General features: G+C 42.4%; 1 protein-coding gene across 5 annotated transcripts in view; it reads right to left on the bottom strand.

Moving 5' to 3' along the window:
• The window catches only part of SMAP1 (small ArfGAP 1), a 152,777-nt gene extending 137,646 nt beyond the window's left edge, over positions 1 to 15,131 (bottom strand). For 2 of the 5 annotated variants that reach the window (XM_082405084.1, XM_082405086.1), the window contains exon 1: positions 14,787 to 15,129. In XM_082405084.1, coding sequence (XP_082261210.1) covers positions 14,787 to 14,904 — 118 coding nt within the window. In that variant the 5' untranslated portion in view covers positions 14,905 to 15,129. Of the gene's footprint in view, positions 1 to 14,786 lie in introns of all 5 variants that reach the window. The other 3 variants (XM_082405085.1, XM_082405087.1, XM_082405088.1) reach the window with 2 other exon arrangements.
• Positions 15,132 to 15,688: the final 557 nt, after the last annotated feature.

Here is a 15,688-nt window from a genome sequence, read left to right as displayed (position 1 = left end):
AGTTAAGCTCTATTTAAACAGTTTCTCCCGAGGGCCTACCTTGCTAAAAAGAACAGAATCCTCTGGTGCATTTCAGAACGGTTCCTTCTGCCCTCCTCCTGCCAGAAGCGCTAGGAGCTTTTCTCCCGCATGCACTGCGCTGAGCCCCTTGAGGTTGAGCCCACAAACATGTGTGGCCCTCCCGAGTTCCCCCAGAGGGAGCCTCCAGCAATTCGTCTATTGCAGTTTGCGTTTTCCCAGCTCAGTACTGGTTCCCAGAGTTGTGACGGAAGATTGTGGTTCTCTGTATTCACCTGTCTCTGCAATCTGGGGGACAGCAGTTTGCCCTGTGACCTCATGTTTCTGATGGACCTGAGAAGAGCTGTTGATTGTTCAGTGTGCGCAGCTTTTCCTTGTTGTCAGGACGGAGTGACACCTGAAGCTCCTTCCACCCTCGAAGCCACACCCGAATCCGGAAGTCCCCTCCACTATTTTTTGAAAACTAGAAAAACATTTATTTTAGGTAAAAACCACTCACTGTTTCCTGTTGTTTACAGGCATACTTTAACAAATAAGTTAAAAACAATCAGAAGTGTAACTGCCTAAATGTGGGACAAGAGATAAAAGCCCAATACAGAAGGCAACCACCTGATAGCCCTGTCTTATCTACGGAAGTGAAACCGCTGTCTCCATTAAAAAATTCCAAATAACTAATTTTCAGTCAATAATGAGAGGGAAAACTGCTTCTGTACAATAGTTGAGCACAATTTCCACAGGGAAAAAAATATTTATTTGAATGTGACAATACAAGGGAAGTAAGAGCAGCAATAGACTAGTGACCTTTACATATAAAAATAATAATTTAATGAAAACAGAAGAGGAAACCACGTTACAAAGAAGAGAAAGTATCTGTATTAAATATTTCAATAGAATTTATCTTTTTTTTTACTTCCTATAATAACCACATCAAAAAGTTAACCCTTCGGAAGTAATCAATTACATCTATAAACATGTTAAAATAAATACAATTCAGAAAATTTTCACAACAATAAAACTTAGCCAAAATCAGGAGGAAGAAGCAGTTTTCTTACATCTGAAACCTTGGACAATTCTCTTAAAAAGTAATTGGGAGGAAAAAGAAAGCAAAATGTATTTTTTGCTTTATTTTTAAAATTCTGCTATAAAGGGCACTTTAAAACTGTGCGTCTAAGACAATCTCTTCAGCACTTATATCAATATGTTAACAAGACTGCCATGTCTTTTTAAATGTGTGTTGCAAGATGTCTCCCTCCGGCATCCAAGCTTTCATTCCCACACATCTGAATTACTCTGAAGTCCTTCCAGGTGGGAACACAGAGCCTCAGTACAGTTTTCTTACTGAATTATGAAATAAAGTACGATGAAATGAGATAAAATAAGACAAAAGATGAAATGAAACAAATACAGATGGTCAACCTTCCTACCACTAGATTACCATCCCCCGCCCCCAGACTCCTTCCCCTGGAAACCAGGAGCCCTTTAAGCCTCGCCTCAGTGGGCTCCAAGGAGGCTTAGCCCACCTTCCTTCCTCCTGCAGGTCCCAGGAAGGACCCAGCAGGTGGGCACAAGAAGTCTGCAGGGAGCAGACATGGAAAGGGCTCCAGCAGGGCATCTGAAGTGGTTAAAGCAGTTTCTTAAAATCCCTCATGGTCTACTCCAGCACACCAAGACAAACATCTCACATGAGAAGCAGCACAACGGCCTGGAGGGTCTCGTCAGAGTTTAGTCAGAATCCTGGCACCAAAGCAACTCTGACCAAGTTAAGTCTCAGGGTTCCCATCTCTAATGTGGACATTTTTATGCCCTTGGGATTGCTGTGGAATCGCACAAAGTACTTATATGAAAGCAGGACAAGACTCTCAGTTCATGGGAGAGAGAAGTGACAGAGCTAAGTGCTCTGGTCAAGCACAGAAACAGTACAATTCTGCACCTCGAGAGAAGGTACCATGTTTGATTCCTCTTTAAATACCTAGTAAAATGGATGTGGTTGAAATGTGCAGTGAAGTTGTACACAGGACTGCACCTGCTTTCTCTTTATCTTCAAAACTCACTCTGGCAGACAACAGAGTAAGAATTAAGAGATTTCAGGAACCTGACTTTAATTACACACATTTCAGTTTATCTCCACACTCCTTTCTACTGCTGTTCAAAAAGCAAGGTTGTTTGTGGATTCACATCCAACATTTACTGACTACTTATATATATCAGACTCTGTATAAATGCTTCATATGCATTATGTCATGCAAAAACCATCATGGATAATCCTATCAACTTATCAACATTTTTATCAAGATTATACAAGTTTAATATGAAAATGGTATACAGGAAAAGTCACCATCAAGGAGAAACAATTGAGGAATATCCACCTATGCCCCACTCACTATTAGGAACGTGATATTTAACTTTAAGTAGAACAGTTTAAAATGCAGAAATTTTCCCTCTTCTTTCCTTTAATGAAAGTCTAACTCTTCTAACGTACTGAGATTTTAGTTTTCATAAGAATAACTATACAGGGTTACAGACATAAAGTCATACACACTGTTCTTTGAGGGGGTGTAAAGCACAGTTAAAGCTGATTTTGGAATCTAACCACCTATGTAAGATGTGACTTCTTCATACTCTTAAGACTGGCAGGTACAGTTCCCTATCATCAAGTTCATGACCCATGGTCTGCCATCAAATGTAATGCACAATTCTGTTCTGAGATACCTATTCAAATTTAGGTCTTACTATCATGAGCCCCTATACTGGAGTGGAGTAGGCTATCTCCATTGAGATAAAAAACAGAATTTTACTCAACAGCAGCAAAGAATTATTAAGAAAAGCCATAAACTTAAGGAAAACCCCTCTTTGATTACAAACTCTAGATGCTGAAAGGCATATTAATAGAGCAATAACTTATTTTTGCAAAGTACAACAGAAAGCCATTAAAATCAGGGAATCTTTGCAAATCTATGATAAGGGAATTCCTTATATGTACAACCACAAAACAAGTAAATTTTAATTTTTTCAACAAATTTCAAGAAACTGCAGCAGACACACAACTAATAAAGATACAATCCAACTTAACTACCTTCTGGAACAGGAAAAGATATGTAGGCATAGACCTGCCTTCAAGTAGTTTACTAAGCTGGAAGAGAACCTCAGAGTCCCAGGTTGCTTATTATGATTTGAATTTCCTTCAAATAATGATTTCCAAGTCTTAGGAAGTGGGCCACTGGTCTCATGACAAAAAAATTCCAATATCATAGAACGAAAACACTGTATAACTCCTCAGAGTTAAAACTACTAAGTGGCATTCTTTTGGTGAATATTATGGCAATCTTATCTACACACTGTATTTTCGTTACATCCCTACAGATTATCATAGTGCCTAATAGAAAATCCTGCACCCTAGGGGCACCAAAAAACTGACGTTCTAAAGGCGCCATAAGGAACTTCGGAGCTGTGTATGAATAACACGACTTCCCAAGAAAAAACAAAAGGTTAAACCAATAATTTCCATATTTTTAAGTACTCATTAGTATTCTGATAGACTTGGAAATGGGGGAGGAGGGGAGGGAGGGGAACCAATCAAGGATCCTTTACCCTTTAAGCCAGGATCAAGAAGAGTACTACTTTTGCAAAATCTTTACTCAGACCATGGAAGAGGAAAATTACTTCAAGAGTGTATATGTTGTACAGACTTAAAGTAATTTAGAACCTGATATATAATCTACAGCAATTGTTATATTGCCAAATGAATAAAACAATATACTGGTACAGCATTTTACTTTTGAAAAGTAAAATGAGCTACCCTCCCTTACCCCCAATCCCTGGCAACCCCTGACCTATTTTCTATCCCTCTAAGTTTTACCTTTCTAGAAGTCCATATAATTGGAATCATACATCATGTAGTCTTTTGTGTATGGATTCCTCACTAAGCATAACCTTTTTAAGATCAATCCACATTACTGACTGTATCACTAGTTTGTTTCTTTATATTGCAAAGTATTATTCCATTGTATGGATATACTATAGTTTGTTTATCCATTTATCGACTGATGGACATTTGGATTGTTTCCAGTGTTTGGCTATTATGAATTAAAGCTGCTATGAACATTCTAGTACAAATTTTTTCTTATTCTAAATAACAGTCCTTATCAGATATAATATTTTCTGCCGTTTATGATTTTCTCTTTCATTTTAACAGTGTCTTTTGAAAAGCAAAAGTTTTTAACTTTTATGAAGTTCATTTTCTTAATTCTATCTTTATGGATTGTGCTTTTGTATCCTATCCAAAAGATCTTTGCCTAACCCAAGATCTCAGCAACTTTTATTACTCCTTCCAAGTTAATTTTCAAGCATAGTATGAGTTAAAGGCCAAGGAATATTCTGTTGTTGTATAAAAGATTATCCTTGGGCTTCCCTGGTGGCGCAGTGGTTGAGAATCTGCCTGCCAATGCAGGGGACACGGGTTCGAGCCCTGGTCTGGGAAGATCCCACATGCCACGGAGCAACTGGGCCCGTGAGCCACAACTACTGAGCCTGCGCGTCTGGAGCCTGTGCTCCGCAACAAGAGAGGCCGCGATAGTGAGAGGCCCACGCACCGCGATGAAGACTGGACCCCGCTCGCCACAACTAGAGAAAGCCCTCGCACAGAAACGAAGACCCAACACAGCCAAAAATAAATTAACTAATTAATTAAAAGATTATCCTTTCCCTACTGAATTTACCGTGGTAATTCTGTTAAAAATCAGCTGACCTTATATGTGAATCTATTTCTTGACTATCGTGTTCCATCGATCTATCCCTCTCCTTAGACCAATACCACTGTCTTGATTACAGTAGCTTTATATATATATATATTTTAATTCATTTATTTATTTTTGGCTGTGTTGGGTCTTCGTTGCTGCGCGCGGGCTTTCTCTAGTTGAGGCGAGCGGGGGCAACTCTTCGTTGAGGTGTGCGGGCTTCTCACTGCGGTGGCTTCTCTTGTTGCAGAGCACGCGCTCTAGGCGTGCGGGCTTCAGTAGTTGTGGCGAGTGGGTTCAGTAGTTGTGGCTCACAGGCTCTAGAGCGCAGGCTCAGTAGTTGTGGCGCACGGGCTTAGTTGCTCCACTGCATGTGGGATCTTCCCGGACCAGGGCTCGAACCCACGTCCCCTGCATTGGCAGGCAGATTCTCAACCACTGCGCCACCACAGAAGCCCAGTAGTTTTATATTAGTTGTTGAAGACAGGTTGTGTAAGCAACCCAATGTTCTTTTGCTTTTTCAAAATTGTTCAGATTTGGGGGTCTCCTTTGCATTTCATTATAAATTTTAGAATCAACTTGTCAATTTCTACCAAAAAAGCCTTCTGAGATTTTGACTGGGATCATACTGAATCTACAGATTAATGTGGAGAGAATTAACATCTTAAAAAGATTGTGTCTTCTAATCCATAAACATGGTACATCTCTCCATTTCTTTAGGTATTCTTTAATTTCTCTCAGCAATCTTTGGTAGTTTTCAGCATACAAGTCTTGCATATATTTTGTTAAATTTATCACTAAGTTTTCATATTTTTTTACAATTGCAAATGGTAAGTTTTATTTCAACTTACCAACTGTTTGTTGCTGGTATATAGAATTAGTTAATTTTTCTATAATCACCTTGATTCCTGCAACCTTGATAACTCAATTACTGGTTCTAATACCTTTTTTATAAATTTCTAAGGATTTTCTACATAAATGGTCATGTTGCAAAGAGTTTGTTAAGTGACTCTTACGTGAATATGAGATTTTAAGAATAACTTCTGTGAGAATGGCTAATTTAAACTGTACTCACAAAAAAAAATTAAATAAATAAATAAATAAATAAATAAAATGTACTCACTTCACCACCCTATGCCCTCTTAAGTACATCCAGAGCAGTACCTATTATAAAAATCTAGGTTCAATATACACCTTTATCACAAATTCACTTGTGGTAAGCAGAATAATGAATGGCCCCAAAGACGTCCAATACCTGGATCTATAAATATGTTACCTTCCACGGCAAAAGAAACTTTGCAGGAATAATTAAGGACACTGGTGTTCTCCTGAATTATGTAGGTAAAGTCATGCGATGGTGTTCTGAATTATCTAGGTAAAGTCAACGTAATCACAGCAATGACAGAAGCAGAGAGGCAGAGAGAAAGGATCTGAAGATGGAGGAAAGGCGTCAGGAGGCAAACATCTCAGGTGGCCTCTAGAAGCTGGAAAAGATAGGAAAACAGATTCTCCCCTACAGCCTCCAGAAGAAACACCTTTGATTTTAGCTCAGTAAGACTCATTCTGGACTCTAACCTCCAGAACTATAAGATGATAAATTTGTGTTGCTTTAAGTCATGAAGTTTGTGATTATTTGTAATATCAGCAACAGGAAATTAATATATCAGGAATGATCATTTCACTTCAATAAACATACTTCTGCTAGTTTTTTGGCACCGTGCACCATCACCACCCTACACTAAAAGCAACTTTCAAGAGTAGAAATGCATGAACTAAAAAAAATCTAGACCATATTACTCAGCCAAAAAAAGAATGAAGTATTGCCACTTGCAGCAACACGGATGGACCTAGAGATTACACTTAGTGAAGTGAGTCAGACAAGGTCAAATATATAACATCACTTATATGGGGAATCTGAAAAATAACACAAATTGGGAATTTCCTGGTGGTCCAGTGGTTAGGACTCGCGCTTTCAATGCCAAGGACACAGGTTCAATCCCTGGTTGGGAAACTAAGATCCAACAAGCCATGCGGTGCGGCCAAAAAATAAAATAATACCTAAAAAATAAAAAATAGCACAAATGAATCTATATACAAAACAGAAACAGACTCACAAACACAGAAAACAAGCATATGGTCACCACAGGGTGGGGGAGGGACAAGTTAGAATTATGGGATTAACAGATACAAACCACTTTACATAAAATGGATAAGCAACAAGGATTTACTGTATAGCACAAGAATTAAATTCAACACCTTGTAATAACCTATAATGGAAAATAATCTGAAAAAATATTCGTATGTATATCTGAATCACTCTGCTGTACACCTGAAACTAACACAATACTGTAAACCAACTATACTTCAATTTTTTAAGAAAAAGTCCAGACTAAACCATAATTTTTTATAGATTTTCTTATATTGGAAGATAAAGCTATCCTAAACACGATTTGCTACACAATTTTTAAAATTCCTTTTATTTTCTTTTTAAGTTTGAGTTCAAGATGATCATTGGTCCTTGAAATGCACTCTTTACAAAAGATCAACGGCAGACATCTGAAGGTCTGTCATCAATCACTCTTAGAAGCAAGCAATCACTTGGATCTCTTATAAAACGAAGACCAAAAGTTGTTGGGGAGAGGAGGATGTCGAAGAGAATAGAAGATTACTAGAAAGCTTATAATTCTCTCCCCTCTGGACCCTCAAAGTCCTCACATTTACCACTCAAAATACATGTGAACAAGAAATTAGCACATATTTCCAACAGCACCTCATCTAAAGCTCTGTTTTAAGTAAAATATTTTTTAAAAAGTCATTTCTATATGATACTATAGCTAAATGCCATTCAGAGTTAACAAAACTCCACCTAACACCTTAGGCAAAAAATACTGACGTTGATAAATGTACACAAATAATTGAAAATGTAATATACCTATAGGTCTTTTCTTTAAAATGATGAATGAATGCATGTCTTGGTTTTAGTAAGTGACTGCAAGAAGGGGTATTTCTTTGATTTTACTCTACTCCAAGAAAGCATTAAAATGAAAACGTTTCACACAACAGGACCTCTCAACCAGTGAGGAATATTCCTGTTAGTTACATGCTATGCCTTGAGATAATTAAAACTAATACCAAGTACATTTGCTCAGCAAGACCTAAGTCATCAGTGAAAAGTTTTTAAACAGTATAAAGGTATGATCATGATCCAAAGTTCAATAAGACCCCAAACTATTTCATACCCTCAATAATAATTATACAACCTCAATAATAGAATTTTTTAAAATTAACAATAATAGTAAATACTGACATAGAAGTGACCAGAGGTAGGGAATTCAGGAAGTAACACAGACCACGAGGGAGATGAAATAAATCTTTGCAGTAAGGCTCAACAAGGACAGGGTCACCAACCAAGTTAGAGGCAAAGCTTGTTAGACTCACGCCTGGCTTTACTAAACACCGTCCACATCTGCATACATTTGGCAATAATCTCTCTGAGAAATACCTTAAGTCAGCTTGAAGGTGGTAATCTCTTCCCCAAAATAACCTCTTCTATCAAGAATTTCAACTACAAAAGCATACGTTTTCTTTCAAGCAGGGAACATGCAGTTAACAACATACACTCTGGAGCTAGATCTCCTGGGCTCAAAATCTTGACTCTACAGTCCAGATTCCCACCTCTAACTCATCCCAGTAAAGTCGGAATTTCCCCTAACGCTCACACCTGCTCCTCTGGGCTGCACCCCCAGGCTGGGCTCTAGAGCAAACTGAGATAAGCTGAGACGCCGACATGGTCTCTTAACAACGTACTGGAGGAAAACACACACTATCAACTATGCTGGGAGGCTCCCAAGACCACCCTCAGGTTTGGTAATCCACTAAGAGGACTCTCGAGACTCTACGTACAGTTGTTGTATTCATGGCTGTGATTTATTACAGCAGAAGGCCACCAAGCGTGCTGGCAGAAGGAAAAGGTACAAGGAGCGAAGTCGGGGAGAAATCGGGCACAGACGTGCAAGTGCCCCCTTCCAGTGGAGCTGCACTGAATATGCTTCTCAGCAATGAGTTCTCACAACAGGTGTGAAGTGTCACCAACCAGGGAAGCTCACTAGAGACTCCGTGCCTAGGGGTTTTGCCCAGGGGCTTGCCTACCACACATGCAATTTCCAGACTCCCAAAAGGAAGGCAGGTGTTCAGCATAAACCACACTATTTGTATGAAAAGTTTAGACACAGTGACTGGCTTATCACTTACGGTGGTGAGATCCTTCCCAAATCCAAACCCCACCCCACCCCCCCACCCCCGGCCCGATGCCAGCCAGGGGCCGACCTTGCAATCAGTCCTGCTTCCAACAGACCAACAGATTCTTTAAAATGGACTTCATCTACCTGTTCCTTGATTCATTCCCAGCTCCTAGAAAAGTGCTTAAAATATACGGTAGCCACCGAAAAAATTTTAATGAGAAAATTCCTGGGACTTCCCTGGCAGTCCAATGCTTAGGACTCCGCGCTTCCACTGCAGGGGGCACGGGTTCGATCCTTGGTTGGGGAACTAAGACCCCACATGCCACACGGTGCAGCCAAAAAAAAAAAAAAAAAACAACTTCCTGACTCTTCCACTTCTGAGCTGTATGACCTTGGGAAAGTTACTTAAGTTCTGTGTGCCTCAGTTTCCTCATTTGTAAGATAAAATAATATTACCTACCTCAAAAGATTGTTTTGAGGATTAACTATATATGTTAATTAATACGTGTACAATATATGATCACACCAGTGCCTGGCAAGAAGGAAGCACTATATCATTTATTTGTATGTACGTAATATTATTTGCTTTTTTTATTTGAACTTCCAACCTTACAGTTTTACCTTCTCCAAGTCACAGTGAGTTCTCCCCATATTAAATTTTTAATGAACCTATAATCTACAAATAGATTAGAATTTAACTGATCATCGTTTCGTATCTATTGAGATCCCTAACTACTTTGTGTGCCACATGCAAAACTTTTTAGCACACTTGACAGTACCTGACATGATGCTTAATCTTTGCAGTGACCAGAAAATACTGACTTACCAACAAAATTTAAGTCTGTTAAGTCAACTCTTTAAAGTGGTCAGAATGTTAAGGCAGGCAACACTTTCGATAATAACTACAACTTAAACAAAATGGCCTCCAAGTTTCTTTGATCTTCTTCTATTGAGAAATGGAGAGAGAACTGAGTTGACTCTATCCAGGGAAAACAGTAGCAGCAGCAGCAGCAGCAGGAGGAAAAGGCTTGAGTTTACAATGTACTCAATACATAATTACAATATCGAATATCTGACTTTGCCTTATAGAAAGCATGGGTTCAAGTCTGTACAGGTCAGTAGGGGCAATATACGTATCTTGTACAGCAAGAATTAAGGAGATGTAAATTTACTTATTAATGAAATCAAGTAGCGAAAGAACATTTTAATCTTAAAAAAAGAAAAAGACAAAGAAGTAGTATTGGGAGGAAAAAAGCAGGGGACCACATGCAGCCAAAGTGATAAACTGATGAGTCAGAGAGACCCGTGGTATCCATCGCAGCTCCAACACCAGAACCCTGCACGTAATCATCAGGGGAAACCTTGGGATCCACAGAATTATACGAACAGACCCATAAGACTGAAGTTTAGCATTCTGGGGGCACTTTTAGATTGGCAGGTCTCTTTAGATGAATTATAATCACAGACTTCTGTTTACATGAATTTATCCTACAAGCATCAACATCACCATAAACACCTCAAGGTGAACTTTACTTTTTAGTAAGAATTACTTTAAAATAGGTTTATATAAGAACTCTTAAGAATCAAACACTTAATAAAAATGTTCCCCGTCCTCAACTACCCACAGTGGACTCTAGGACTGGGTCTCACAATCTCCATTTCACGTTTCTAATTTGTGAAGAGGCTAGAAAGCTAAAAGGCTCGCTTGAAGGCAAGGGACCGGACATCAATGAGGTCGGCCAGTGGTCTGCACGTGGAAGGCACAGGCGCAGCAGAGGCCACCTTTCTGCAGTCAGGGCAACCGACAAAGACGTCTAACAGACACTGGCCGCAGCAGCCTCAGTCCTGGTTCTCCGGTCAGTTCCAGGGGGAGAAGCAGCCAGGCCAGTGGTGGCAGGGGCAACAGCGTGTGCCCTTGGAACCACAAGTCCAGTAGTGGCTCCCTGACTTTTGTTCCTCCAGCCCTTTCAACGATGCTGTGAGCAGCCTATTCCTTAATAGAAATTATGACAGCTACAGTGGTTCTGTTTCCTGCCCTGTGGGCTGACCTACGGTACATTCACATTAAGAGAGTTCAGGTCCTCTTACACTCTTGCCGGGACCACTGTTACAACCAGGTGACTTGCCAGCCAACTCTCACCACTCCAGCTCTTCCTCTGACCTGCCACCACCAAGTCTGAGCATGCTTAATAACACTTTACCTAAAAAAGGGTCGTACGGAAACCTCTCATGTTCTTCTATATACCTGACTGTGCCCTTTAATTCCTTCTCCACCTGGCAGATGAAGTCCCACCCCACGTTCAGAGCCGGGCTCAAAGGAGACTGCTTCTGGGAGTCTTTCCCAACAGGTCACTCCCCATGCCCAAATGTGCACTCACGTCCGCACACATGCTGCTGCCCTCAGCTGTGTGCTCATTCACATCCACTCTTTCAAAAGATATTTGCTGAGTCGCGTGAACTACTCTATGTCACCCACTGTGCCAAGGGCTGGGCCTATAAGGCAAAACAAGACAGACGAGGTCTCTTCCCTCTTAAGCTATAATCCAAGCCCTGATTTCCCAATAACTATCCAAATAATGTTTAATTACAGTTGTGGTTAAGTGTAATAAAGGACTCAGGGTGCGTCTGACATGTATAAGCGGAAGCCTCACCTAACCTGGGAAAATCAGGGAGAATCCTTTCCCTTAAAGAGACACTTAAGCAGAAACGGGAAGATAGGTAAACTGACCAGGTAAACACTTGTTAGAGAGCTTCCTAGGCAGAAGAAACATCATGTGCAAAGGCCCTGAGACAGCATTCTAGGAGCTGTGAAGACAACCAAGGCACAGAAGTCAGGGTGCAAGGAGAAGAGCAACCCCAAATAAGTGGCGAGGGCGGCACTCCTCACAACCACTATTCTAACACTGAGTACACTGGTTTGGAATTATTCATGCGCAAAAATGCAGCCCCCACTAAACAAGCTCCTTCAGGTCTTAGAAACATGTTCAGTCCTCTAATCCAACACAGCACGCAGCAGTGTGTCCTCAAGTGAAGAAATGAGTGGGTGATCTGGGCCGAGAGCCTAACCTCTCCATACCAGGCAGCCTCTAGGGTTCAAACACCTTCTGCTTCTGACCCCCCAAAACTTAGACACATTTTCATGCCAACCCATACGTGCTCAGAATCACAGCTAGCATTAACCACAGACGAAACTTTAAACACTGAAAGTAAACTTTTAAGTCGGCAAGGGGCTGCCTCCAAATCCTCACTGCTCCTCCATAAAGTGCCACCAACCAGTAAGCAACAGAACCGCTTTCAGACTCCCACGGAGCCCCACACAAGGCCGGGGAGAGGAAGGGCGGTACCATCTAGCTGTCCGCATTCTCCAGTCTCTCAACACATTTGCTAAGAGTAGGACCAAGAGCAGGAAACTGGCACCTATGCCATCCTTTTCTCCTTCCTTACCTCCCAAATTCTATCAAATGGGGCAGCACACACTGGTGACTCAGTAAGAAAATTTCACAACCCAAATGACAGACTTCTGCGCGTTAGTAAAAGGCAACAGAATAGGGCGCTCTCTAGCCCTAAACATTAGCTCTGGTACAAAGAGCAGTGGAGGAAGCATTCTTTTTAAGAAAGAAAATTGAATTAACTAGGAAGTGGCTTCAAAATATATGAAAAGCTTGATGTAGTTTATTAGGCAGTGAGGAAAACATCAATTCATATAGACAATATGGAACCACTTTATAGTAACTGAGCTGTAAAATAAGACCTTTAGCATGCCTTTTAAAAGTACATATAATCAGAATTCCACTACCTACATTTACTGTGTCACCTGGCATACATAATAATGGATCCAAAATCATGTAATAAGCCAAGAATTCCACTAAGAGAGCTCCCTAATGGAGCTGGATCATACCAAAGACTCAAAAACTTTACAAAATACATTTACTCATAGCAACTGCCCAATCATGTCAATTTTTTTCAATTATGACAACTGTGAAATCAAGTCTCATTCAACCAACAAGCGGTTTGAACTGTAATTTGTTTTCCCCTGAAGGATCAAGATAAAACAGTGAAATAATTTAGATCATTTTAACACTATGCTAGATTTATCAGCAACAGGAAAAAGTGGTGGCCTTTCTAAATCATGGCTGTGGTGGTCACGCCTTTCACAGCACATCCTTGAGCGCTTGGTACTTACTCTCTTCTCTCCCACCTTCTCCACTCCTCAAACACAAACAAACCCACAAACAGAAGACCAAACAAAACCAAAATAAAAAAGACATCTATTCAATACATATCTACTGACCTCAGTGGCAATCCAACTGGTGAGCAAAACTAACGCTCCCTATGCCTCCGGTCAGAAGAAGTAACATTTTGGTCCTAATTTGAGAAGTACCTGATTCTCCTTCTCCCACCCCAAAAAGAGTAAATGGAAATGTCAACATGTGGTAAATAATGGCTTTTTTTACACCTATAAATTATTTTAGGAAGCATTAGTGAAAATCTGATTTTACAAAATACCTTTTGGCGGAAAGAAACTCGAACAAAAATTATTTTTGAATGATTTCTATACATAAAGGAAGGTAACTGCTGAAACTTATTCAATTTGTAATGAAGAGATGTAATGCTTACTAGCATCTCTAACTATGCTACTTATCACTCAAAATGCATACTATAAAACCTCAGCTCCTTCCTTTTTCGGGCCTTTTAAAGGCCCATTTTCCAGGGTTTTACTAGTGCAGTGGTAAGTGAGCAACTGAGCCTCAGAACCGAACAGTATTCCCCGAAAACCACACACATAATCAATATCAGGTAAACAAATACTAGTGCAATAGTCAGGCATTTCCAACTCATCACCTGAAAGGTAAATATAAGGTTGGCCCAATCGACCTACTATGATATTGAGAAGTGCTCATCAAATGGTCCAGTTTACAGTCTGGCCACAGGACCTCCCAGTAGCCCAGGAGCTGTAGTAGAGGAACCTGCCGATGCTGTGTGGCTGTCTCATCACACATTACCTGCCCACTGAGACGTGACTCATTTGTACACTATTGAGGAAGAACAGGAAAGCTTCAGGAAAGGTCTAGGTCAAACAGTGCAGAAATCTTAAATGACGTTCCCAAAGGGTGACTGCTGCTCTGGAGAAGCCCCGATCTCTCACCAAACCAACCAAACCTACAAATTAGCAAGATTTTACTGCCAAGCCGTAGGACAGGTTTGGTTTTTAAAAACTCTGAGACATTTTTCCCGTGAGATTACTTATAAGACATTAAATATACATCACATCTCCAAAGCCAAAACATACAGACTAAAAATAGCGCCTCCATTTCAAAGGCTGAGGCAGAAGCCCTCCAACTGAACCAACTAAAATTAGGTTCTTCTCGTCTCTGGATCTTGAAACTGCACCTTCAACGTGTAAGGGGCACACAAACCAGTGTCCACATATATACTCCCCCCAGCTAGCTGGTCGGAGAGAATCGAATTAAAGGCTTCAGGAACAGAAGCCCAGCGTCCAAGAGACTCACACAACGAAATTCCTCCTGGTTCCGCCTAAAAGCCAGACTAGAACACACCACGGATGAATGCCGACCCTCCTCGCCCGCCCCGGCTGCCGTACTCGGTGCGCTCCGACCACCGCACCGTCAGCCCTGCCCCGGGCGCCCAGCGCCGCAGCCCGAGCGCAGGACGCGGCCCGCCCGGCGGCCCCACCCGCGGAGGCACCTGCCCGGCCGCCCGCTCCGGCCGTGCCCGGGACGCCGGGGGGTCGCTGAGGGGCCCCGACCCCGCCCCGAAGGTCACGCCGCGCTACCTTTAGCCTCGCAGTCGGCGCAGTACTTGTTGTCCTCCTCCCTCAGCAGCTTGGACAGGATGAGCTGGTGCTGCTCGTTCAGCTTCTGCGCCTTCTCCCGGCACGAGCGAGTCGCCATCGCGGCGGCGGGGCGGACGCGGGTGGGGGCCGCGCAGCTGGACGCGCCGGGCGCCGCCGGGGCCGCGACAACTCGGCTGTGAAGCGGCGGCGGCGGCGGCTGGAACAGGAGGAGGGGCGGCGGCAGCGGCGACAGCGCCGACGTTATCCCGCCTCCTCGCCCGGCCGGCTCCGCACGCACCGCCGAGCCGGCGAGGGGGAGGAGTCGGGGCCGAGGTTTCCGGGCGGCGCCGCCGGAAGGAAGGAATGGGCGCCGGCGCTCTGCGCATGCGCCGGGCCTCGCGGGAAACCGGCCAGCCGGGTGCTTCCGCTCCGGGCCTGCGCCCAAGTTGTTCCGGGGAGACGCGGCGCGCTACCCACGATGGGCTTCTCCGCTTTGCACATACGGTTATCGCCGGGGGCCTCGGGTCCGACCCGCTAAAGGAAGACCTTTCCATGTGCTTCCTTGCCTCTGCTCTTGCGGCACGACATTGGAAAGGCAGAAATAATGAGTGATCGGGTGGATTCTTTCATTCATTCGACGTTTCTTAACGGGCACTTTGGAAACAGGCACCGGCCTAGAAGCTAGAGACCCGCATGGAATCAAATAGACAAAACCGCCTCTTACATTGTAGGGGATGTGACGTGTATTGAGGGCCAGCGTTGATCACTCTGTGCCGCGAACTGTTAAGTCGTCTAATCCTCTTAACAGCCCTCTTGATAGTGTTTTCCTCGTGGTGCAGACGAGGACCATGAGGCCCGGAGGAGTGAGGGGACTTGGCCAGGTTACGAGCTGCTCCGTGCAG

Source organism: Balaenoptera borealis (assembly GCF_965194805.1).
Source record: "Balaenoptera borealis genome assembly, chromosome: 9".
Classification (NCBI taxonomy): domain Eukaryota; kingdom Metazoa; phylum Chordata; class Mammalia; order Artiodactyla; family Balaenopteridae; genus Balaenoptera; species Balaenoptera borealis.
This window is presented reverse-complemented; position numbering and strand designations above follow the sequence as displayed.